Source organism: Solea solea, chromosome 13 (genome assembly GCF_958295425.1).
Source record: "Solea solea chromosome 13, fSolSol10.1, whole genome shotgun sequence".
Classification (NCBI taxonomy): domain Eukaryota; kingdom Metazoa; phylum Chordata; class Actinopteri; order Pleuronectiformes; family Soleidae; genus Solea; species Solea solea.
Window position 1 is genome coordinate 22406969 of NC_081146.1, and position 25204 is coordinate 22432172.

Here is a 25204-nt window from a genome sequence, read left to right on the forward strand (position 1 = left end):
TTATCCTGAGTTAATGTCTGAATGTCTGGCTTCAGTGAGAGTCTCTGCTCGGGGACTTTCACGGTGTCGCACTCCTTTGTGCTCAGAAGAAAAAGAAGACACAAATTCCTGCCTTGTCTGCCTTGACGACAAGCTTTCACTCAACAGTGGAACCCTTCATTTAACACAGACCGAGGCCTTCAGTCATTATCCCAACTCTCAGTCACCCTGCAGAGGGTTAAAGGTAACGTCGAGCAAAACATAACAACATGTGATTTAATATCTTTTTTTTAGTCTGGATTATCCCTATTTATTACCCTCCTTAATCTCCTTGTGCTTGGGGAATAGTGTGAATAATTCGATTTTATTCCCTGTTATTAGCGACAGAAGTGAAAGCTTGAGCTTTATTAAAACTAAAAGAGGCTTTGGATTTCCGTCTGTGTTGTGTTTACTATGTAAAAAACAAGATTACCAAGGGAATGAGAAACGTGTGTTTTTTTTTCTAATTTGTACCTGTCTCATTATTTGTAATTCTGTTTTATTAATCTAATTTAAATATAATCCTTCATATATAAAATGAAAGAAAGATTAAGTGTTCACCCGCTGTTATTAGTCAACACACTATGGATTTTATGGATTTTCTTACACCCCCGACTCTGCAGATTACACTTTCCATACACGGCACACATATTAGTCACACATGTACATAATTCGTTTTTTATTACCCACTGCGACCAGGAATGTGTCCATGGTGCAGAGTGTGATTTAACCTTACACTCACAGTGTTTACATTATATATGCTGAGCGTGGTGAAGGCTGACAGCAGGGTCAGTGTGGGTGGAGACATTACATGTAGTTTATAACAAAGTTCACCGTCACAGATATTTGAAAATGTTTGTTGTAAAAATACAAAAGACATTCTTGAATCAGTTAATGGTGTGTTCCCTTTGCATCGGAGGTCAGAACCAAGTTGTAAAAAAACTTGAAACATTCAATAACGATGCTGTACACCAGTGGTTCCCAAAGTGGGGGCCGCAGCCCCCATAGTGGGCCGTTACTTTACGCAGGTGGCCCATGCAATGTCATAAAATATAAATAAATTAATATGTTTGTAATTAAGTTTTAAATTGCTGTAAAATATGTACAATTGATTTTAGGAAATACTTATAAGGAAGAAAACAAAGCTGTGGCATTTAAAGTATGTATTATTTTTCTTTTATCTGACCTTTACTCAGACTTTCATTCAATATATTCTAAAATTAATTTCCTGAATGAAATGCCATAATATATATCATATTTCATAGTTAGGAATAATGTCGTCTATAATTGATGACACTTTTCGGTAGACAATATAGACTTCTATTCTATTCTATTCTTGTCAAAATGTCTGCTTTTTACTCTCATAAATATGACTTTTTATCGTATAATTTCAACTTTTTTTTAAAATGTCTAATATTATTAATTCATCTCCTTTCTTTGATCTTATAATTATTTCTTTTCAGGTTTTGAATGTTGACTGATCTCACATGAAATAATTATTTTTTAATTTCACTCGAGTAAATGGGCTTAAAGTGTGTCCACTGTGTGCTCCTCCAGGTTAAATGGTGTCACTGGCAGGAGGTAGAGGAGGAGGAGGAGGAGGAGGAAGAGGGGGAGGAGTTGGGAGATGTTGGTCCTTTAATGCTGCCTCCCCTCTTCACCTCCTCTCCTCCTGGTGCCTCTACTCTCTTCCCTGGAGAAGCAGAGACGCACAGTCACTCTGCTGGAGGAGAAAACTCTGAGAGCCGCACCTGTCCTGGAGGAACATCTTCACTTCCGAGGACCGAGAGCTGGATGAAAAATGAAGTAAGTCTGTTTCACCTGTTATTTACCCGGAGGAAACGCCGTCAGTCTGTCTGTGCTTCTTTAATATTTCTGGATCGTTTACAACTATCAGTCATTATTGTGTGTTTCTCTGCACTCAGGAGTTAAAACAGTATTTCAATCATAATATTGTTCAGTGTCAACATCACAATAAGAGTAAAAGCACAGGAACATGATCCTATTTTATTTAAAGTGTCAAAAAAGCACATGTGTTTATGTTTTCTGTGATTGAATGTTACTATTTTTTATTTAATTTTTTCAAAATGATGTATATAAACTGTGAAATGTCCTCATATAAATAGTGCAGTGTGTGTGTGTGTGTGTGTGTGTGTGTGTGTGTGTGTGTGTGTGTTCAGTTGTGTTCAGGTGTTAAATGGAAGTAGGCTAAGCTGATTAGGCTGATTGTCCAAAAATACTGTGCCTGGGAATAATCACTTGTTCTGCTGAGAAAGTCATGGCAACAATCAGTTTTACAACAAATCCTTATTCTGAGAAAATGATCAGTGATCAAAAACATGATGCACTTCTTATTACTCATATTACTCGTTGAATCACTTGTTTAATCATGTTACTCATCATAAAACTTGACTTGTTTTTGAACATTCTATGAAACACCTGCAAAGCTGCAGCATGTGACAGGGAGTGCAGCCGGGTCACTGCAGCAGCAGCAGGTCGTGCAGGTTATCGGTTATTTGTCTGTAGATTGATGTTGTTTCCAGCAGCTCTTCAAAAACATGTATCAAACTAAATAATTAGCTGTGATGAAGTAGTAATACTTTGTAACAGTATTCTGGTGGAGCATTTTGTTCTTTACTTGAATTTTTACGTTTTACATCCCTTGGTATGATGAAGCGTTAAGATTGACCTTCACTGGAGAAAAGGGGTCTAGTCTAGAGCGGCAACTAACGATTATTTTCATAATCGATTAATCTGTCGATTATTTTCTCGATTAATCGATTAATCGTTTGGTGTTCAGAATATCAGAAAACCTTAAAAAATGTTGGTCGTGTTCGTCAAACCTGGAAACGATGATGTTCTCAAAGGTCTTGTTTTATCCACAAACCAAAATGATTGACTTTTAATGATTTCTTTGTTATCCAGAGCAAAGAAATGAAGAAAATATTCACATTTAAGAAGCGTAAACAATCGGAAATCTGGTTTTAATCATGGAAAAAGCATCAAACCGATTATTCGATTATCAAAATAGTTGCCGATTAATTTAGTAATCGATTAATAATCGATTCATCGATTAATTGTTTCAGCTCTAGTCTAGTCCAAAGCCTGATTTAAACACTTGAATTCACTACTTACTAGGTGTGGTCAAATGCTTTTGTCCTTATAGTGTATGAGTGGACAGTAGTGTGATTGGTCAAATCATGAATCTCAAGGCTTCAAATGGGAGTTCAGATTCTTAATGGTGACGTCACAACTAGTTCCCACTTGACTGTGATACATTTCGTAAATAAATTGCGTACATTGATGCATTTTCAGAGAAGGGAATTTGGTAAGTTAATGATCAGGGGTGGGTCAAAATATGTATATCTGGTGATATATTGTCGTCCTTTCTCATGTAATATATCGTTTTAATGAACAAATGAAGGCGCTCCAAAGTAAACAGTCGCCGCCAGTTTCACTGCTACTTGATGTCACCTCATGGTGGCGCAACTCAAATGAATGAGGGAAACTTGTGTGGAAGTTACCTGGCCTGAAGAAGAAGGAGTTTACAGGGATAATGGTGGAGGAAGCTACGTTAAGAGATGCTCCATCCACGTTGAAAACATAGACTTAATGCGCTTTGTTCTCCATGTTGTCAATAAACAGAGACATCATGCACTTTTAACTTTTCACAGACGTTTTGTTTTCTTCAGTTAGAGACAGATATCGTCACGTATTGCTATGTGATTGTCTTGCAATATATTAATTATCACACACACACCACTGATAATGAGTACTGTGTTTGCTGTGTTGCTTCTTTTTTTTTGTCCGCCTGTCTGAGGTCATAAGGTCCTACACAATTCTTGCCATTTTTGACTTTTGTTCCCTCATTAAAAGTCTGTGAGTCTGTGGCTAACAGCTAATAAGACACGGCTCCTGCCTGAGGCTGGCGGGTCGTTTCTAATCATAACGTCTCTCTCTTGCCACTTGCTCATGCTGTACGGACCTTTCTTCTGTTTGTGCCACCCTGAGAGTTCCCCTCAGGCTGCTCCTTACTTCCTGTCAGATTGGGTCCGGGAGGATGAGGAAGGTGGGGGTGCGGTGGGGGGGGGGGGTTTAGTTGCCCCTGGAGATTGGCAGACTGAGCCCTTGAAGGTGGCGCGATGTGGGACTGGTCGACTCGTATGATGGAGGAGGTGACGAGGGGCAAAACCATGGGTAACAGTGGTTGTTGTTTCTGCGAGGAAGACGTGGTGGTGCTGGTGGTGGTGGTGGGGGTTCCTTTGAATCTCATCCTTTATAAAAAATCCACTCAACCGTAGGTTCACCTTTGTATGTAATTAAAACATTGAAGAACTCTAGAGTTTGTAATCACCTTGTGGGAGAAGCGCAAATTCATGAATCATGAATCAAGTTTCATGAAGCGATAATTAAGGTATAAAGTTGAAAGTGTCTGAGTTAACTTATGGGGTTGTTGTTGGGCCGTTTACATTGCACAGCATGTTGAAGTGTAAGGATGGGTGAATCACTGAGCTGCATGAGTAAATGGGCCAAACTCTCACAAAGCTGGTGCAGTCCTCAAAGAGTGTAGATCACTTCCCTCCCCTCTCTCTCCCCTCCTCCACCACCAACCCCTCCATCCTCCTTCCAGCCTCAAATGACCCTTGCTGGCAAACTGAGCTGTCAAACATCCTCTTTCTTGGCCATCGTCGCCTTCCCCTCAAGGTGAAGTCATCGACTATTCAGCCACTTGTGAATGTGATGCCTCTCTTTGCACTAGTTGCCTGGGCTCTGTCGCTCTCTGTCTTTCTGGGCCATTACCTCTGCAACACATGGTTGATGCGTCATAACATTAACATGTAGGATATGAATATTAGCACACCAGTCTTTGCCACAGGGGTGTTTGTAGTCATTCGTTATAAGAGGTACTGTGAACCGTACTGTGAAGATATTTTAATATATAATAATAAACCACTCACTCCCCACACCAAAGTCCATAGAAGATAATGATGACCCTTTACCACCTTTTAAATTGCCATTAGGCCATTAGAGGATATTTTTTGGGGGGGTTATGGGGCATATATAATGTCGAAATAATGTGTTTCTTGTGTCTGATAAAAACACTATAGCGATACTGACCTTGAGTCTCTTCCCATACCAGTATCAGTCCATTTGTATTAAACTATAAAGCTTTAACAACACGTCACAATAAGCAAATATAAAGCTCAGACTGTATAACAAACAGTCTGTTTCCAGAAAGAACAAACATTATTATACATTTTTATTTTACCTTTTCTGCAAGTCTGTGCAAATATTTATTAAATACTATTTGGATCAAATCAGAATTCACATTTTTACCTTTAAAAGTTTCTGGTCTGGGCGAAGCAATGCCGATAGTGAGTATTGTATCACTCGAGACCAGTTACCATGTAAACAGGAACACTGGACACTTGTTAGATTGCTGCTAGAGCAATGTGCATCATAATGACACACTGGAAAAGTTGCAGTCTCCCTGTCAAGGCTGCCAAAAATAAAGAAGCAGATGGAGAAATTACCACATTCATCCAGGGTACATTTGACTTCAATGCTCATTGTATCTGTTTGCATTGCAGACAAAAGCCAGACTTTGTTGTTCATGGTGTTTTACAGCAGTTGGCATCCGTCATGTTGTATTACTGCCCTAATATTAATGGGTGTTGGTAGTTTTTTCGTAGGGGTCGAAGAGTCTTAATGACCTGCATGTGAGTCAGTGGAAGTTATAGCTTTTAGATTTTAGGTAAATTGTGCACGTACCAGAGGGTAACACGTTATCAGTTTTCTAACAAAACAAGGAAGAAAACAAGGTCTTAAAAGAGACAGTGAACATGATTGAAGAATAAAGGTAATAATGGTAAATCTTGTCCAGTCAGAGTCTGTGGCTTCAAGTCTCAATCAAAATTCAGCTCACACTCTGCAACTCCTAGAGTCTGAGTCACAGCAGCTAAAGCTCCAAGGACACACAGGAGTCCGTCTGTCTGCTTCACACACACACACACACTTGACTAACCCTAACTCCTTGTTTTTAACCTAACCTTGCCAGTGAAGTTCTTTAACCTACCTGCTGCTGTTTAAAGTGTTTTTAAATCTCTGCCTCAAGCAAGGGCGTAAATCCCTGAAATTACATTGTGAACACAAATTAATAATGTTAAATAGTATATCGTAAAGTTTGTTGAAGGCACAAACCAGCTGTGCTAATTATAAACCTCAAACAATGTGTTGGGATATTGTTTGTTGACATTAGAATAGATACATGCCTTTGAAAAATAGATTGATTTTCTTTTTCTAGTTTTAGAACTTATTTTGAGCTATTAGTTCTTGTAAAGCCACTGAAGAGGAAATTAGACCAAAGATCATGGTGAGCAAGGAAAGTTATATATTGTGTATCATTGCCACTTATAGTACCACCCACTACCAGTCTTGGTATTGCTGGTTGAACATACAAAAAGTGTACACAGGTTGCATATGGACTAATAAGGATAAAATAATATCATTCCTGATGTGTTTTCTCCACAGACTGGATGAGCTTCCCGCACTGCTGCTGTGTGCCATCTGTCTCCTTGTCCTGCCGTCGTCCTCTACCTCCCACCATGACACAGGTACACATCCCTCGCTCCCTCCTTTTCTCCCCTTCTCTTTTATTTTCACGCTAGACTAGACTTGATTAAATCATCCATGACCTTTGACTGTAAATGTTAGGAGAGTCACTTCATTATGTGTGAACTGAAAATACAGGGTTGTCGGGGGAAGTTAAGTTGAACTTCAAGACTGACACCTTTGCGAAAATCACCTCCTCCAAAACTTCAACCTACAAGTTGCTTTTATATGCTACAGAATAATTTCCCAGCCTTACGTGCAATAAACAAACAAACAATCTGCTGTAAATAGCAGATCATTTGCTTATTTTTAAAATGTTACCTTGTGAAATTAAAGCTTGCTTCTCTTCAGATGATTCAAAGCTTCTCCATGTGACCATCCCCACGCCCTCGCCAGTGTTGGCCGTACTGGGCGATTCTCTAACTTTACCCTGCCTGGTGTCACTGGCCCACCCTCCGCCCTCGCCGTCCACCAACGGCCGCCACGCCGTGCTTTCTCTCCCCCGGGTCAAGTGGAGTGTGCTGAATCATGGCCATGAGTCAGAGATCCTGGTGGCCCGTGGGGACAGGGTGAGAGTCAGCGAGGCCTACAAGGATCGCGCCTCCCTTCTGAACTACGCCTATTCCCCTGCTGACCTCACCCTGCACCTGGAGAACCTGAGGAAGAACGACACCGGCTTCTACCGCTGTGAGGTGCAGCAGGGGCTGGAGGATGCTGACGAAGTGGCTCACGTAAAAGTCAAAGGTAAGAACCATAAGAAGGAAACCATAATATGAAGACAAAGGCAATTTTGGACAGACTATGAGTTTAGTTCTTTGTTTCTTGTTTTCTGTTTGGCGTCCCTTTTTTGTTGTTGTCTTATTTTGTAGTTTTCCTACCTGTGTGGTATGTTTACTTCCTGTTATTTCGGTTATTTTGTAGTCCCGCCCTAGTTCAATGTGATTGTCTACTCCACCTGTGTCTTATGAGTTGCACCTGTGTGTAATTATCCCTGCCACTCTGGTGTACTTGGTCTTCATGCTCCCCAGTCTTTTTTGTTGGTTCATCTGTTCTGTTTTGCTGTTTGTACCCATTCTTGCATTTATGCCCCTCTCCATGGGTCACGGTAAATGCAGTGACCCATGGATAGTCTTAAAAAAACCAGGCTCATTCAGTGCTGAACTGCCTTACTTGTACAAGCGTTAGCATTAGCACAACCACTAACACTATAGCTGCCATGCTAACACTTTTTTGTTATGTCTGTTACTGAACCTCTGCAACGTCTCTCGTCCAATTCAGGATGCATACACACTTGTGCTGTATGTACATAGTAAAAGTGTGAATGAAATGTTTTACAGGGGTGGTGTTCCATTATCGAGATGCATCGAGTCGGTATGCCTTCACCTTTGAGCTGGCCAGAGAGGCCTGCAGGGATATCGGTGCTGAAATTGCTACTCCAGAGCAGCTCCTAGCAGCGTACCACAGTGGATATGAGCAGTGTGATGCAGGCTGGCTCTCAGACCACTCAGTGAGGTGAGGACCTGACAACGCAACACAACCTTCAGTTTCCTTTTGGAAAAGGCAAATAAGTAGAAAAGGGCGGAGAACATACTCTTAAAGTAGTGAAGCTGATATAGATTTAATTTGGAGAGCGTTTAGTTAAGTGGCTGCAATCAGTTTTTCCTTGTGTCCCTGCTGGTTCTATAGGAGCTAACTATGCATCATTGAGCCAAAACACAGAGTCAAACAACCATTCACTCTCACATTCACACGTACGGTCATTTTAAAGTGTCCATTTAACCTCAGCATGTTTTGGACTGTGGAAGGAAGCCAGAGAATCTGGCGAAAACCCATGAACATGCAAACTTCATGCAGAAAGGCCCTTGTTCCGACTGTTGTGGAAAAATTTGCCTTAAGATGTCTGATGAGGATGCAAAGGGAGAGTCAAGATGGCTCTGAGGCACAGAGAAAGATGCACAGTTTCATAGCCAGATCTCACGTCATGAACTTATCTGTGTAGCACACAAAAGGTGCCTGTGAAAGGAGAAGTATGACCTTGGGTCTCAGGAACAGAAAGATTAGTGAATCACTTCCGTGTGGGCGTTACCCAGTTTGGTGTGAATGTTTAGACAGTAAGTGTTTGAACAAAACTATGCAAGAAATATAAAGAATAAGTGCTATTTCCATTCCACTGACTGAGCCACAAACACAGGTCTTTTTGCTGCAAAGTCAACAGTAACTCAGGCAAAGATTCAAATTGAAATAACCCTTGGATGCAGCTTCACATAAACTTAAACAATAAGTTGACAACATTGCGACACTGACATGCACCATCCAGTTTGGCTGTGGGTCACTTTGGAGGGCTGGTAGTGGACCACACTGTCAGCTGACATTTGAAATGCTGTGTATATCCTCACACTGAAAGACATTGATGATTGAGGAGCTAAGAGGTACTCAACAAACTTTTTGTCCCACTTCAGCGCTCCCTCAGAAAAGAACTCAGACAAGTGTGAGGGTTAGAGTGTTCACAGATGAAGAGGTGCTTGGTGTTTCAGTGCCATGTGTCATTTCCTTCTGTAGATACCCCATTCAGCAGCCCAGAGAGGGCTGTTTTGGCGACATGGATGAATTTCCTGGAGTGAGGAACTATGGACACTTAGAGCCTGATGAGCTTTATGACGTCTATTGCTATGTGCAGAATATTGAGGGTAAGAAAACCAACAGGCTTTTTGTGTGTGTGTGTGTGTGTGTTTGGACCATTTCTAAACAGTCATGCTAAAAACTATGTTGCCAGTATTACTTGCTGGGATTTTAGGATTTAGAATTTTAGTCAAGTGACAACCATTGTTTTGTGAAGCCGTGAGTTGAGTTTGTCCAGTACCATACAAGAGTAGGAATGGGACTGAGAGCAGACCGAGAGCATGTCCATTTGCACCTGTGTACCAATTGCATGAGAAATATCACATCCTTTATGATCCTTTATGGTCTATTAGGTTTTCTTGATATTTAATGAAGGAAGACCTGAAACTCGTGATTGGGGTTATCAACGTCTGAGGATAATTTTTTGTCATTTCATCTTGCCTACAAACCAGGAGTCCCCCACCAAGTTAATAGACATTGAATAGAATACACGTGGTGATATGGCCACAACCCATTTGCTGTGTAAATGCTTCTGTTTTGTGCACCAAACAAAGAAAACCTTAATGTTATAGTATAAAATTATGTTTTGGTTATTAAAATTCTTCATTTAGTGTTTGTCCCTTTCCTCTTCCAACTTCAAAGTGGCTATGTTCCAAAAGCCAGCAACATATATATAAATGTTTTTTTTCCGAGACTTTGACTGTCTGCATAGATACCTGACCTCAATTCCATCCAATACCTATTAAAATGAACTGCAAACTGAATTTTATCCCACAACATCAGCGTTGGACCTCACTAATGCTCTTGTGGTTGACCTGTGTTACAGCTTTATGTAAAATGTCATAATGTTCCTTAAATTAAATAGATAAATAAATGAATAAATAAATAAATATTCAACTTACAAATTAGTGCTATAGGTTATTATTTGACAGTTATTTACAACCTGTGTCTTTATGTAAAGGTGAGGTGTTTCATGGCTCCGCCCCCCTGCGATTCACCTTCTGGGAGGCCAAAGCTTACTGTCTGAAACATGTGGCGGAGTTGGCCACCACTGCTCAGCTGTATGCAGCCTGGAATGATGGACTCAACCACTGCAGTCCCGGGTGGCTGGCAGATGGAAGTGTGCGGTACCCCATCGTCACCCCCAGAGAGCGCTGTGGAGGTGGCGAACCAGGGGTCAGAACCGTCTATCGCTACAGCAACCAGACTGGCTTTCCCGAGGCTCACTCACGTCATGATGTCTACTGCTTCAGAAGTAAGAGAGTGATCTTATATGTGATGGATGATTTTAAAATGGATCTGAATGAATCTTCCAATCCCCTACTATTTGCACCAGTTTTTGATCAGGATCCCTTCATGGGGTTCCAAAATACATCTGAGATGCATAACAGAGCAAGACTGAAGAATATTTGTACCACCAAAACATAAATTACCCTGACCATCTTTAATTTTAATGAGGCCTTTCTAAGGCCCGGGTTCTTTACTGTATTTGTATTTTTCTTAACCAGATTGGAAAACCTACTTCCTCTAATTGTATCAAAAATGCTTTAAGACTTGGAGAATCTCAGCATTGAACTCACAAAAATACCAAATGAGAAACTGGGGTCTTTCTGTTGAGGAAAATGCCCATATGGGAAAGTCATGAAGTCCCAGACAGTTACGCAAACCATACATATTAAGATCACTTGCCTTGATCTCCTATATTTCTGCATCTTCTAAAGTAGCCAGAAACACTGCAGTCAAAGATACTCACAGGTGTTATTCTTCTTTCTTACATGCAACTAAACTTTGTCTAATTCACAAACACGTTATTATTCATAACAAGTGTAATACATAATTTATAGGAGTAATAGTGTAATTATAAATAACATTTTGTTTGTTCTTTATTTCAGGTGATCACCATCCTTACACTGAATCTCCTCAGGATTTTCTCACCACTGATTCACTAGACATTGTTTTCTTAACTAATCCAGTTCATGATGAGGTAACCCATGGTGAGGTTAGCCATGATGAGGTGACCCATGGTGATATTACACATGATGAGGTGACCCATGATGCGGTTACCCATGATGCAGTGACCCATGGTGAGGTTACCCATGATGAGGTTACCCATGATGAGGTGACCCATGATGAGGTTACCCATGATGCAGTGACCCATGGTGACATAACTCATGGTGAGGTTACCCATGATGAGGTTACCCATGATGCAGTGACCCATGGTGACATACCTCATGGTGAGGTTACCCATGATGAGGTGACCCATGATGAGGTTACCCATGATGCAGTGACCCATGGTGACATAACTCACGGTGAGGTTACCCATGATGAGGTGACCCATGATGCGGTTACCCATGATGCGGAGACCCATGGTGAGGTTACCCATGATGCGGTTACCATTGATGATGTTACCCATGATGATGTTACCCATGATGCGGTGACCCAGGGAGAGGTTACCCATGATGAGGTTACCCATGATGTGGTGACCCATGGTGAGGTTACCCATGATGAGGTAACCCATGATGAGGTTACTCATGATGATGTTACCCATGATGATGTTACCCATGATGAGGTTACGCATGGTGAGGTTACCCATGACGAGGTGATCCATGGTGACATTACCCATGGTGAGGTTACCCATGATGAGGTTACCCATGATGAGGTTACCCATGATGCGGTGACCCATGGTGACATAACCTATGGTGAGGTTACCCATGATGCGGTGACCCATGGTGACATAATCTATGGTGAGGTTACCCATGATGCGGTGACTCATGGTGATGTGACCCATGATGAGGTGACCCATGGTGACATTTCCCGTGAGGAGGTGACCCATGGTGACATTACCCGTGATGAGGTGACCCATGGTGAGGTGACAGCAAAAGTGGATGTAGAGGTGCTACATGCCCAGACAGTCAGACATGTCCAACAGGTCCATGTGGAGGCTCAGTCCATAACACTGACATATGACAAAGAGCCATCGTTCACAGAAGACCTTTATCACTATGTCACTTCTCCACCTGAGCATCAACAGCATCTTACCACCCAAGATATCTGGGAGCCTGTAGAGAAGGCCAGCTATCCGGAGTCCTATCAACCAGCACCTGAAGAAAACCCAGACACAAATCATGAAGAGTCTCACATACATCCAACGTCTTCAAATGCAGATCACGAGGTAACCACTGTTGAAGACTCAGCTCTTGGTAAAGTAGAGTCTTCAACAGCAACAGCAGCAACTGCTGCTACTTTAGCAGCTGTTGATGAGAGAGAGAGCAGAGAGCCAACAGATTCTGAGACTAACCTAGAGACTCAAACCCTGGATGTGCCAGGTGTTAATGCAACATCTGGAACAGACTTGGACGAGTTGCTCAGCAGTTCTTCACAGGTGCATCAAGAAAGTGAGCTTCCCGTTTCCCAAGAGGACCACACTCCAGGCATCCACTTAGAACAAGATTTTGACACTAAGCTGATATTCTCAACCCCCTCTTACGATATTTCTGGGCAACCAGAAGAGGCCAGTGCAAGTAATGAGGAAGTTTCAGTTGTGATAACTTCAAACAGTGTTAACTCCACTACACCACATGTGAACCACCCAGCAGAAGTGGAGCATGAAGGGGAGAATGGAAGTCCTCCAGTCGATGAGACACAAGCCCCAGTAACTCAGAGTGTGATTGGCTTTGGCACCTCTTCCTGTGTTGAAGTGGACTCTGTGACTGATTCAAGTAAGTACACAGTCAGTATTAAAGTCAAGATGTTACGTGGCCTTACAGTTAGTGGCTGTCATCAGCATTCCGGCCACAGTATGTCATCTATCTTTAAAGTACACTCATTGCCAGTGAACCTGTGAGGATTGATTAATTACTTTATTCAATTTGCATTTGAGAACATGTCTTCAGTTTCAAGTCTTTTTATGTGACAATATTGAAAATATTCACATTTAAGGAGCTGAAAAATCAGAAAGCTTGTATTAATTATTAAAATCCCTCAGACGTTTAATCAATCCCTCAGACGTTTAATCAATGTAAATCACATGAACGCACATGTCTAGTGTACAAAAGTATATGAAATGATTGTTTCCTGTCGCAGATTTCTGTTATCATTCTGAAATTCTTTAAAAAAGAAGAATATAAATATGACAATCTCTTTCCTTCACAGCTTATCATAATCCTCAACCCTTCCCAGTCGACTATGATGATGAGGAATTCAAGAGCGTGTCAGATCCAGTCGAGCAGAGTGGACACATCCATGCCACTGAAATCCCAACCTCAGAGGTCCTCACAGTCACAGAGCACTCTGACTTCACTGTGGACGCTCCCATCCTGAACAATGATCCTGCCACTGTGTTGACATCTGTCAGCCCGTCTCCTCCTACTGGGGTTGAATCCAGCCCCGCAGAGATGATCACTTTCATACCAGAGAGCAAGGCTTCCTCTGGGGCCGAACCTCTGGAAGACATCAAGGAAAATATTGAACAGCAGACAGTTGGTGAAAGCCAACAAGCATTTCTCAGCACGAGGGAAAACATCACAGACGGTGACTCGGAGGAGAAGGATCAGGACGATGGAGTAGGATCAGGAGAATCATCGGGAGAAACGCCGGAGATGAAACCAGAAATTCCTTTGACCAACCCGACTGTTTGTCGTTGTGGTGAGGCCGACAACGGTGAAGATCCTCATTCAGATGTAGAAATCACTCTGATCCCTCATCCGACCCTCACACCAGGATGGGAACCAGAACCTTCCTCCTCCTCATCCACTCTGCAGGAGTCTCTCTCTGATCGAGAATACAGCGCTGAGAGTTCCACTGCAGGGGAAATGTACGATATCTCCAAAGAGCAAGAGGTGATCACCGCCAGCAGCATCTATGGTGAGTGTAAGGTGTATTTCTACAAAAGCAGAACATCTCAGACAACAGTACATCATTTCCTACAAAATATTTCAGAAACACATTGTGGAAATCAGATGAATACAAACAAATATTGTAGTAAAAAAGTAAAGAAGATGATTCCTTGAAGTATTTATAAAGCAGTTAAAGACTTTCCTTTTTAAATGGGCTTTTAGACAAGGGTTTTTATTGTTTTTTTTCTTTCATTGCACTTTCCTGTTTTTGTTTTTAATGTACCCTGTTAGTATTTTACTTGTATTGCCTTGTGAAGCACGTTGTGATTCCATAGCTGTGAAATGGCAATACAACAATGAGTTTCATAAAACCAGTAAAATCAGTACAAACATTTTATGTTTAATCAAATGATTGATTCGTTGACTATATCAGACCAAAACATGTTATTATTTTTTTATAACTTTGACTTATTTCTTAGGTAGTTTTCATTCGACACAAAATTCTCAATCTACTTTACACATATTTTTTCTACAAAGCATCGTCATGTGTGTTTCGAAGTAACCAGTGAATGAATGAACTGTCTCAACAGAACACGAATTAGCAGCAGGTGTTGGAGAATCCGCCACATACGAGCCCTCGGATAGAATGAGCACGTGGCACCAAGGTTTGGAGAACAGCGACGCAACTCTCACCACAGACGGTCATGATGAGACTGCTACTGATCATGGCTTCTCCTCCGAGGACGATGATGATGATGATGATGACGAGGAGGACAACGTCAATGAAGAGGAGGAGGATGAGGGAGAAGACTCCCTGCCTGCTGTGATACCAGGAGCCATTTCAGGTGCCGCCATGTTTGATGACCACAGAAACTGCTAAACAGAGATTATCTTCCCACTTTATATAATTTAGCACAAGCTCTCGACAGAAAAGTCATCTCTGTTATTTAAGAAGTTTTATAAATATGTGTGTGTGTGTGTATATTGTTATATCTCTCTCTCTCTCTCTCTCTCTCTCTCTCTCTCTCTCTCTATATATATATATATATATATATATATATATATATATATATATATATATATATATATATATATATATGTATATACTGTCTATGGTGGGTTTGTTTTTGTATATATATATTGTTTTTTTAAACAATACAAAACTGAAACAATACAATTTATTAATTTATACAAAATCATTTTGGTCGTCATGTGTCAAACAGGAAAATCAATTTGTTAATATGGGTCTTTGAAAAGGCTTTATTCTTAACATGTATCTCCCTAAAAGTGCTATAAACGCACAATATCTTAATATTAGTTTTAATAAGCTTTATTTAAACATGAGTAATAAGATACTTTCAAATTATTATTACAATATTTGTTTTTGAAATGTCACATTACTTCTTATACACAATGATATGCATGTAAAACTGCAGCACAGCCTTCACGCCATTATTAATGTAACAGCTCCCTCTAGTGGGGTTTATTTATTTGACTTGGAGGAACAGTGATTTATTTTAGGAATTAGGTGAAAGAAAATGGTGTGTTTTAGCTTAAAAAGTCAATCGAATAATTGAAATGAAACTTTCCATAACACAACATTATATAATATAATATAATATAATATAATATAATATAATATAATATAATATAATATAATAAATATAATATTTATTATATATTATCTCCAGATATTAAAGATATCCAGATCCAGACTTTGGCACTTTACAGTAAGAATTTGAATATCTGAGTTGCTGAATAAGTAATTATGATACATATAAAATAGGAATAAATATGTATGAATCCAGTCCACATACAGGAGAGCAGCCAGGATATAGATTCACAGCTATTGTTATTTTGTCTTCGTGTGTGTGTGTGTGTGCAGTTTCCTGCCTGGAGAACTCCTGTCTAAATGGAGGCACTTGTGTTGAGGGTGAATCACCGCGGTGCTTTTGTCTCCCTGGTTACGGAGGAGACTTGTGCCAGACAGGTGCAGTGTAACTTGTCTGAGACACCCACACTCTCACACAAAACTTTCCAAATACAAATGGAAAAACCTTCCAACTGGTTCCCAATTAATACTTTCCCTCTGCTCCTTCACTGTGTGTGTCAGATGTGGAGGAGTGTGAGCCAGGCTGGGAGAAGTTTCAGGGCTTCTGTTACCAACACTTTACCAAGAGGCAGAGCTGGGAGGCGGCGGAGCAGCACTGCCGTATGTGTGGTGGACACCTCATTTCTATCATGACCCCTGAGGAGCAGGACTACATCAATGGTAAAACTCTAATTTTAGCAGACAGTCTGTCTCAACCACAGGTCAATGGTGCATCTCTGCAGCTTTTATCCAAGGTCAAATCCATTATTCGTTCTTATTTTTCAGTGTCTAATTCATTCTTTTGTCAGGGCTCGTCTTGATTATTGCACTGCAATTTACGTCTTCCTGCACATTTTAAGAACTCATTTAGATTTGTTTTGAATATTTTAATAGATTATCACCCGTGTACTGTATAACTGACCTTTTAAAACGCTACATCCCTTCAAAGGTCACTGAGGTCCATGGATTAAGCTGCACTTGGTGGTTAGCACTCGCAGCAAGAAGGCCCAGTTTTGCGACCCGGTCGGAACAAGGGTAAATTGGACACTCTAAATTGACCATGATGGTTGCTGAGTGTACCCCACCCATCGCCCTATGTCAGCTGAGATTAACACAGTGCCCCCCGCTTTATCCTCCTCTTGTGGAGGATAAAGCGTTAGAAAATGGATGGATGGATTTTCTCAGATTTTGGATTAAGCTCCCTCCCCGTGTTAGGGCAGCCCCCCCACTGTCTGGTTTTCAAACTCATCTTAAAACAGAGAATGACAGTGGTTATATATAAGTAAAGCTACATTGGTTTGCATAGGTAACATCAAATTTCTTCCATTTTCTAAGTAATATGATCACATGACCAGAGGTGGGCAGTAACGCGCCACATACTCCGTTACATGTACATGTAAGTAACCTTCTGGATAAATTGACATACTTTTTTATTTTGACTTGTTTTAGTTATTGTTGATATTGTTTGGGCAATATCTGATTTTGCACATTCCTATTTTATATTTGTTTCTATTTGACACTCATGCCCTGATTATGAGGGCTGGACTTATAAAAAAAAAAGGGTTCTGTGTGTTTTTGGCAGCTGTTTTCAACATGGTAGAGCAAATATTTTGGTGTCTGTGGAAACTGGGTTCAGTTGTGTAATCATGAATAACAAACTAAAATCAAGGCTTATTAAAACAGTTGGAGGTCAATCTCTCATTCATACTTTAAAACTGCAAAACAGTGATTTACCATCATATCATTTCAAGACACAACAATGATCTTTCATGTCTTCCATTGTTGTAGTTCTTCTTTCATGGTTTTGAAGACGGTGTTGGTATTTGGTCTGGCAACACAGCCGTGAGATAGTTATCTGGCATTCCTCTGGCGGTTGCCATGGAACATATAGACTCATACTGATGCTGTTATCGTTCACTCAGCGTTGTGCCTTTCAATTCAACAGGGAAACTGGATCAAGTTGATGGCATTGAAAGTATATTATTGTTTTCAAGTGTCTATGGGGCCCAACACGTTGCAGTTTTATCTGATTGGTGAATTTTAATGAACTGGATCCATTAATAATTTATAATTAATTTCACAATTTCTTGAAAGCATATTGATGTCCGAGAAAGAAAAACACCTGTACATCCTCTAACAATTATATTTCTAACAATAATGACGACTGCAGCTTTAATCCTGCTCCTTAAAAACTGCTTCTCAATTGTCTCATTTGTCTTATTGTATCTTTTAGACAAATATAAAGAATATCAGTGGGTTGGACTGAATGACCGAACCATAGAGGGAGACTTCCGCTGGTCAGACGGGAACCCACTGGTGAGTTCCACCACATTTTTGATCAAATTTGTATTTAACTGTAGACTGTTAAAGAAGATTGACAACATGACATCTGCATCGCCCTCTGGTGGATGGTCATGGTATAAATAATTAATTCAGCCCTTTTAGTACAAGTCTGTTTGATAGTTTTTGTTTTGTGTAGTTCTTGTCACCTGAGAACCTCCATAGACATCTTATTATATTGTGTGTTCAATAGCTCATGTCTCATAAAATCAATAACTGCTTTATACACACTTTGATTTCAACCACTGGTTTCAGAGCTGCTATTTTGAGATGAGATGTGAGATGTTTCTCTAAGGTTAAAGAGAAATTAAAAAAGCAGTATTTAATTTAGTTTGTATCCTTCATGACACAGCTCTATGAGAACTGGCTCAGAGGTCAGCCTGACAGCTACTTCCTCTCTGGCGAGGACTGTGCAGTGATCGTGTGGCACGACGGCGGCCAGTGGAGCGACGTGCCCTGCAACTACCACCTGTCCTACACCTGCAAGAAGGGCGTCTGTGAGTTGACTTGTTCTGCTCTCGTGTGCTCAAATCACCACACGGTGATTGGTTTTCATAAGTAAGAAAACAACTGTAATTGTGTCTCACAGCCTCTTGTGGCGAGCCCCCTCAGATTCCCCACGCTAAAGTCTTTGGGAAAGAGCACTCGCGTTACGAGACCAATGCCAAGGTGCGGTACTACTGTGAGGAGGGTTTCGTGCAGAGACTGAATCCTGTCATCAAGTGCCTGCCTAGCGGTCAGTGGGAGGAGCCTGTAATGACCTGTGTGCCATGTAAGTGCTTTATGAGACTGAGCTCTTTGAGCTAGCATTTCTGATTAGAACTCAAATCCTTCCAGCATCTCTTGCTTTTGTCCAAGACTAACCTGGCCCCCCAACCTGAACTCCTGTCCACACACACACACCAAAATAAGTGAATTATTACAAACATTTATATGCAAAAATAAACAGCAGTTGTAGGTTTTTGTTCCTCTTCTTACAGTAAATGTGGATAAAAACTATTCTTTGCTTGCTTAAAATCAAAACCAAGGTAACTCTTGAGTTATTGCGTTGTTTTCTTTTTTGATACCATGTGATCTCTGTCGCTTGGACCTCAGGTTGACAACCATGGCTCATATGCAACAGGCAGACTTGCCAAGACCAAAACAACCAAACATCAGCAGCAAATGATGCATACTTAAAATTAGACTCATCATTCATCCATCCATCCATTCATTCATCCATCCATCATCGAATGACTGTAAAAGCCCGTGAACCTCTACTTTGCTGTCTTTCTCTCTCCTGTAGCTCATACAGTGGAAGGAGACGCCGTCACCTCACTGCCTCACCAGCATGAGAAGGTCACGGAGGTCATGAGTGCGGCCGCAGAGAAAGCGACGCCCATGCACATGGACGTTACCCAGAATGTGTAAAGTCTCCTGCTGTCCAAATCTCTTTTTCTTCACACATTTCCTCTTGAGACTCTCTGGAAAATGTGGATTAGTGCTTTGAATTCCAATGTGTTTTACAGAAGAGGAGAAAGTTAAGCACGACTGAAGAGTTTGGGAAGAGTCAGGTGGATTTGTTCCCCAATAGAATACTGACCTAGATGTACTGTTACGTCCTCATGAAGCTGTCAGGGTCAAGGTTAGAGGCTGCAGAAGAAATGCTTGTGTTAAAAAATTAACAGTTCATTCTATGGTGTATACCAGATTAGGTTTTTTATATATGTATTATATATTTGTAGTGTTGAAAAAAAGTCTCTCTTGGCTCATCAGTGCTCGTGTTTGATTATGACAAGATCTGGGACAATAGACATTGAAGTGTTATCTCTTAATGCTGATGGAGGATAAAATACTTGATAAATATTTAATTGGAGAAGCTTTTCAACTTCATTTTCCATATGTATTTGTTTTGAAAAGGGTAAAATCTTCACTCCCATATTAGGAGAAGACTGATTCTTGCCTTTACTGGCAAACAGCTGTTAGCTGCCACACTGGTTTTCAAAATCACAATGGATCATTTCCACCCGTTTAGATGGGAACGTTTGTGTTTGAACTTGTCTTCATTGTGGTTCTGTGTCAGTGTCCTCCTGAGGTAGTTTTTGGCGGATCAGGAAGATCCCAACTTGTTTCATGAAGGTAAATTTACACCTGAATCAAGATTGGATTGTCCTCTGATCACCAAAAACAACAGCTTATGGGACTTTGTACTGGGGTTTGCACTTATTATGAACTGTATTGTATTTGTAATTTGACAGAACTCTTACGTTTGTCGATGAATCGTAGTCACATCTGCAACAAGTAGGGGAAAAACTACTTTTATGTTTGTGTAGTAAGACATAATAACGTAGAATCTAATGAAATGTGAGAAAGAAGTATCAGCACACTGATGTGAATGTCTTTATTTAGATTAAATAACATCAAATAAATTTACATTTATTTACAAACTGGCAGGTTTGCAGTTCTGTCAATGTTATTTCAGTTTTAGTATATGATTGTGTTCACACACCATGTTTTTCACCCTTTACGACTAAGTGTTCCAGTAATTACAGAGGCTAATGTTATCTTAAAGTAAATGACAGTAAACGCGTGTTAAAAAGGCTTTTCCTTCCAACCAAACAACCAGTATCTTGATCATAGCTTAAGAGAAATGTGAAAATAACCTGCGCTGGTCAAAATTAGTAGCTGTTGAACACACAATGTATAGAAATATTGTCTTATGTTCAGTCGGTCAGTGAAACATGGCTGCAACCAGGGGTCAACACAACAACACCACTGTTACGTGACCTTAAATCCATGTTTTTGTCAATGGACTCAGGTGCAGAGGAGTTTGTGGTTTACAAAATGACACAAACTCCAGTTTCCTGTTGGAAAAAGAAGTCAAACAATAAGGTAAAGCAGTGAACATGGAATTTATTGGGTTAGACTTATGTCTGTTGTCCCTGGTGGTAGTCGTGTTTGACCGCCTGCTTAGTACCTTATTCAACCACACTTCAAAAATACTAAACTATCCATTAACATAACTTTTCTGCCCTAGTGTCAAATGACAGAAATTAATGAAATCAAAAAAGCTGGAGAAGTTTCAAATCATAAAATTTGTCAGCGAGAGAATTCAGATTAGAGATTATAGAAATTTAAATATAACTACTCTCTGATGTCTGCCTCCTATTTGAGGTTTCTTGCGTTGCAGTTGATGGATCATTCAAGTCTATCTAATGCCACAGCATAAATAGAAAGGATATGTTGGAAGCCACATCTACACGTTTCTTTTAATTCCTATGTGGTAATATATGGGTTATTCGGTAGCGATAGTGTAATTTAATGAGGCTGTTCCTGTAAATTATACAGTGCATACAATACATTCAATACAGTTCTCCGGCTACCTGTAACAATATGCTCCGTAAAGATGCGTCATCTTGTTGGGGAATCCAAATGAGCGAACCCCGGCCTCAGGGATGCCTCCACAGCGCTCCCTGGGGTTGCTGATGGGGAACCGCACACTGCCATCTCTCAGCCATCCGCCATCACACTGGTCGTATTTGTGGAAGTACCAGGCAGAGTAAAGCTGTCCGACTAACGCCAACTCTGCTGCCTGACGTTCGCAGGCCTGTCCTGCCTGCTCGAACGAGAAAGACCCCGGAATATAGACGACGGAGCCTGTGAGAGGAGGAACGTGTGATGAAAACACTTGCTGCAAGTCTCCCAACTCCCTTTTGTCACATTCTTCTGTCTGCAGTGGAAGTTTACAGACGCAAAAACATGGCCAAGTGTTTTCCCACTGATGTTCCTTTTTGCAAATGTCTGGCTAGCAGGCTTGATTGTCCTCAACCTACTGTCTTTTCCACCGTCACCCATTTTCCTGCGAAAGGTCAATCTGTGGCTGCTTAGAGCTGACAAATGAGAGCAACAACACACTTCTCTGCAAGTGGAACTGGAATATACAGGAAGATCCAGTGTGTCGTCACTTTCTTGAAACCCGAGTAACACCTGTCTTCTGGTTCTACACGGTTTTATTTGTGGGCATTGAGAGAGAGAAACACTTGATTTCCCTGTTAAATAATCCCAATCTACACTGTCAAAGTATTCATAGGATTGATTCTTATGCATTCATTTTTTATAGTTTATTCTCTGTGTTTGGTCTTGCGATGGACTGGTGACCTGTCCAGAGTGTACCCCACTTTTTGTACTATGTCAGCTGGAATTGGCTCTGGTGGCCCTGCAACCCTTATATGCAGGGTTTCTACAACTGTCCTCATGTAGATCTACGCCACCTTCTCATGTCTAATATAGGACGGATTCTTCTGAGCAAATCTGTGACCCTTCTGGCTGTACATGTCAATGAAAAGAATATGGACACTTGTTTAGAAGGGAGTTGTACCAATACCCTCATCTTTTAAGGTATTGAACTAGGTAGTGAACTCATGGAGAGCATTCGCAGATATATGCTTGGTCATGATGACAGCAATGGCTGACAGAAGTGGGGTAATCTCTGAGACAGCTATTGCACCACCTACTGGAAGGGAAGGGAAGGGAATGGGGGATCGGGTACATAAGAGTGGAATGCCAGAACGAAGTGGAGCCTCGTTTGAGTATGAATGGAATTGTAGGCACTCTGAGTGGACATGAAACATGTAAAGTATTGGGAGACTGTTAATTTGTACCACTGCATATGTAGTATAGTGACTATGAAGTTAACATTGGTGGCTACTGTTCCCTTTGCCTTTCCAGTTATCCAATCTGATCATAATTTTCTGCCAAAAACTAGAAGAACAAGACCTCACATGATGACTCAAAGCTTACCACGTGTCTGGGACGTGAAGCAGAACGCATCAAACCGATCACGACGCTTATCCTTTGGTCCATAACTGCGAATGCCCGGGAGCAGCTCTCCTCCGCAGATAGGTCGAGGACGGATAATTGGATACTGAACAGTTCCGTCAACGAGCCAACCTGCATTACACCAGTCCAGACCCTCAGTCCAGGCTGCAGGAGAAGACAGATCATATAAGAGCAGGTGAGAGATGCAGGCTACATTTTACAGGTTGGCACTTGGCGCAGTATGTGGTACCTTTGTAGAGCTGGTTTTGTGTAGCTAGTGTGCCATCTTGCTCAGCACAAGCCTTCTGGGCTTCATGGAATGTGAAGCTGTAGCGGCCGTTTTTGCTCTGGTATGGGAACACCACACCTGGAAATAGGAGCTGTCTTGTCAGTGTTTGTTTTACACTGTACGCTGTCTTTCATTAAAAGCGTATTTTCCAAACACAAACCTTCTTTCTTCAGAGTCTGAGAACCACAGTCAATTACACCAATGCAATCTGAAGATTTAATTCACCTGTTTAAACTCCAGGTGTTCCTTTAAGTTTACACTTTGATTATCCACTTGTCGTCTAAATGCTTCACTTACCTTCAACCCTTAATGTAATGACAACATTCTCGTCCTCGATGCCATTAATAAGTTCACAGCGATACACGCCGTCATCTTCCAGCTCGAGATGGCTAAGCTTCAAGGAGGCGTCCATGATGTGGGCCTTCCGGAGTGAGGCCCGCGTGCCAAGACGGCCGTACGGCTTGAAGGCGTGTGCGTTTGATATCATGATAATGTTCTCCGGCCCCACGTGTTTTGGCTCCAGCTTTGTCCATTTCACTTTGTAATGGCTGGGTTTGGTTTGCAGGATACATGGCAACGTGACGTTATCTCCCCGTCGTCCACTGACCTCCGCGAACACGGGAGGGTCGATCAGGTACTTTAGCTTCTTGGGTTCTAAGGACAAACGGCAGGGGTCAGTGTTTGTGCGGCAGAGTGGTTTGAAAAAAACTATTGTTAGTTCAATGATAAACAGTTTGGTTGACTGACAACCTTTAGCCATAACCATAGCAACCTATTGGCTTTTACCATTTCTTTTTTTACCACAGTAAATAAAGGAGTTCTCATAAACTTGTCTAACATGTTCAGACTTCTTAAAGTTATTGTAAGGTTTAAATACTTGCATATAGTATTAAGCTACTTGAATCTTCTTGATTTTCTTTAAAGACCAGACCGTTTTCTGTCATTTGTTTTACTGTTAGCATTAGAAGCAGACAGGTATCTGGACTCTACCTTCTTTGCTGGGGATGTTTATAGCTGAAGACCAGGAGACGCAGAATGATGCAAACAGAAGAATCTCAGAACACTTCATTTTGAAGGTAGTCACTCGTCCAGCTCCTACGTTTGGTAAGAAAAGCACAAAACCAGCAACACTTTCTATTTTCCCACTGATATCATCCCACCTACAGGTGAACATTATATTAACATTTTTTTTTGATGTGGACAGGAGGAAACAAAATGAAATCAAACCTGTATTGTTAAGATGTTTTCCAGTCGTCCTCCTGCACTGGTCCTCATGATGCCAATGTTTTGGTAAGTGTCCGGGAAGAAGGTTAACTCATGATAATATAAGATAAGCAGAGGCTGTCGTTGTATTTACTGTTTGTTGCTGTAAATGTTGAGCTGGCAAACACACTGCATCTCTCACTTCTTACTCCCTCTCTCTCTCTCTCTCTCTCTCCCCCTCACTCTGGTCATATGGTCCAGTCTGTGTGACTGTAAGAGGGTTCTTGTTCTCTCTGCCCCAGATGTTATTCTGTCTGATGTTGTTTATGATGCTCACTCGTGTGAAAATGAAAAGAAAACATCCTGAACTAAAATACATACACACACAAATGCAGGTTTAAATTAATATTTTTAAACCTATCTGTGATGTTACAGGACAAAAACCGACACCTATAGCCATATTGGACGTCATCACCTGGTATGGAAATCGAAACCAAAGTGGAAGTGCCTGAAAACTGTATTCTAATGAATGGCCATCAGGGGGCAGCTCCATAAAGTTTGTCTGTAAGTGTCCTTTTCCCTAAATTTATAACGTCAGTAAACAGACTTTATGATCTTGATCATTACTTTTATCTTATTCAATACAATACAATGTCACTTTTGTTAATTATGGTCCCATTAAAAAATACATGATAAATCAGGGTATGGCAGCTACCATCCAATAGGGAAATGTGTAGTGGACAAGCTTTTACAAATCTCTTAAACATTACATTCTGAAGTCACGTTAAATCCTGCGAGTTTATGTGAGATCCCAAATCCCTGGAGTCGTTTGATTAAATGCCAAGTGTGTGCTACTACGTCTTGACTGGATCATCTCGTCTGTGCGTTCTCAGAAATAAA

The 25204-nt window shown here is 40.9% G+C and overlaps 2 protein-coding genes across 3 annotated transcripts; one reads left to right on the forward strand and one right to left on the reverse strand.

Annotated features, from left to right (window-relative positions):
- The first annotated feature begins 1694 nt into the window (after nt 1–1694).
- Nucleotides 1695–20445, forward strand: bcan (brevican). Its single transcript, XM_058648062.1, has 15 exons — nt 1695–1824; nt 6550–6632; nt 6982–7374; nt 7968–8142; nt 9190–9317; nt 10211–10504; nt 11142–12968; nt 13402–14112; nt 14675–14929; nt 15970–16074; nt 16198–16356; nt 17909–17991; nt 18368–18512; nt 18605–18787; nt 19301–20445. The coding sequence occupies exons 1-15, from the start codon at nt 1820–1822 to the stop codon at nt 19423–19425; spliced, it is 4671 nt and encodes a 1556-aa protein (XP_058504045.1). The 5' UTR covers nt 1695–1819; the 3' UTR covers nt 19426–20445.
- Nucleotides 20446–20550: 105 nt separating this feature from the next.
- On the reverse strand, nt 20551–24576 carry hapln2 (hyaluronan and proteoglycan link protein 2). Of its 2 annotated transcripts, XM_058648064.1 has the most exons (7): nt 24329–24576; nt 24092–24196; nt 23399–23755; nt 23063–23179; nt 22795–22977; nt 21378–21651; nt 20551–20858 (listed from the first exon to the last, which is right to left on the reverse strand). In XM_058648064.1, the coding sequence occupies exons 2-7, from the start codon at nt 24168–24170 to the stop codon at nt 20783–20785; spliced, it is 1086 nt and encodes a 361-aa protein (XP_058504047.1). In that variant the 5' UTR covers nt 24171–24196; nt 24329–24576; the 3' UTR covers nt 20551–20782. The 2 variants fall into 2 exon arrangements, with proteins under 2 accessions (XP_058504047.1, XP_058504048.1); XM_058648065.1 differs by having other exon boundaries at nt 20776–21651; nt 24329–24575.
- Nucleotides 24577–25204: the final 628 nt, after the last annotated feature.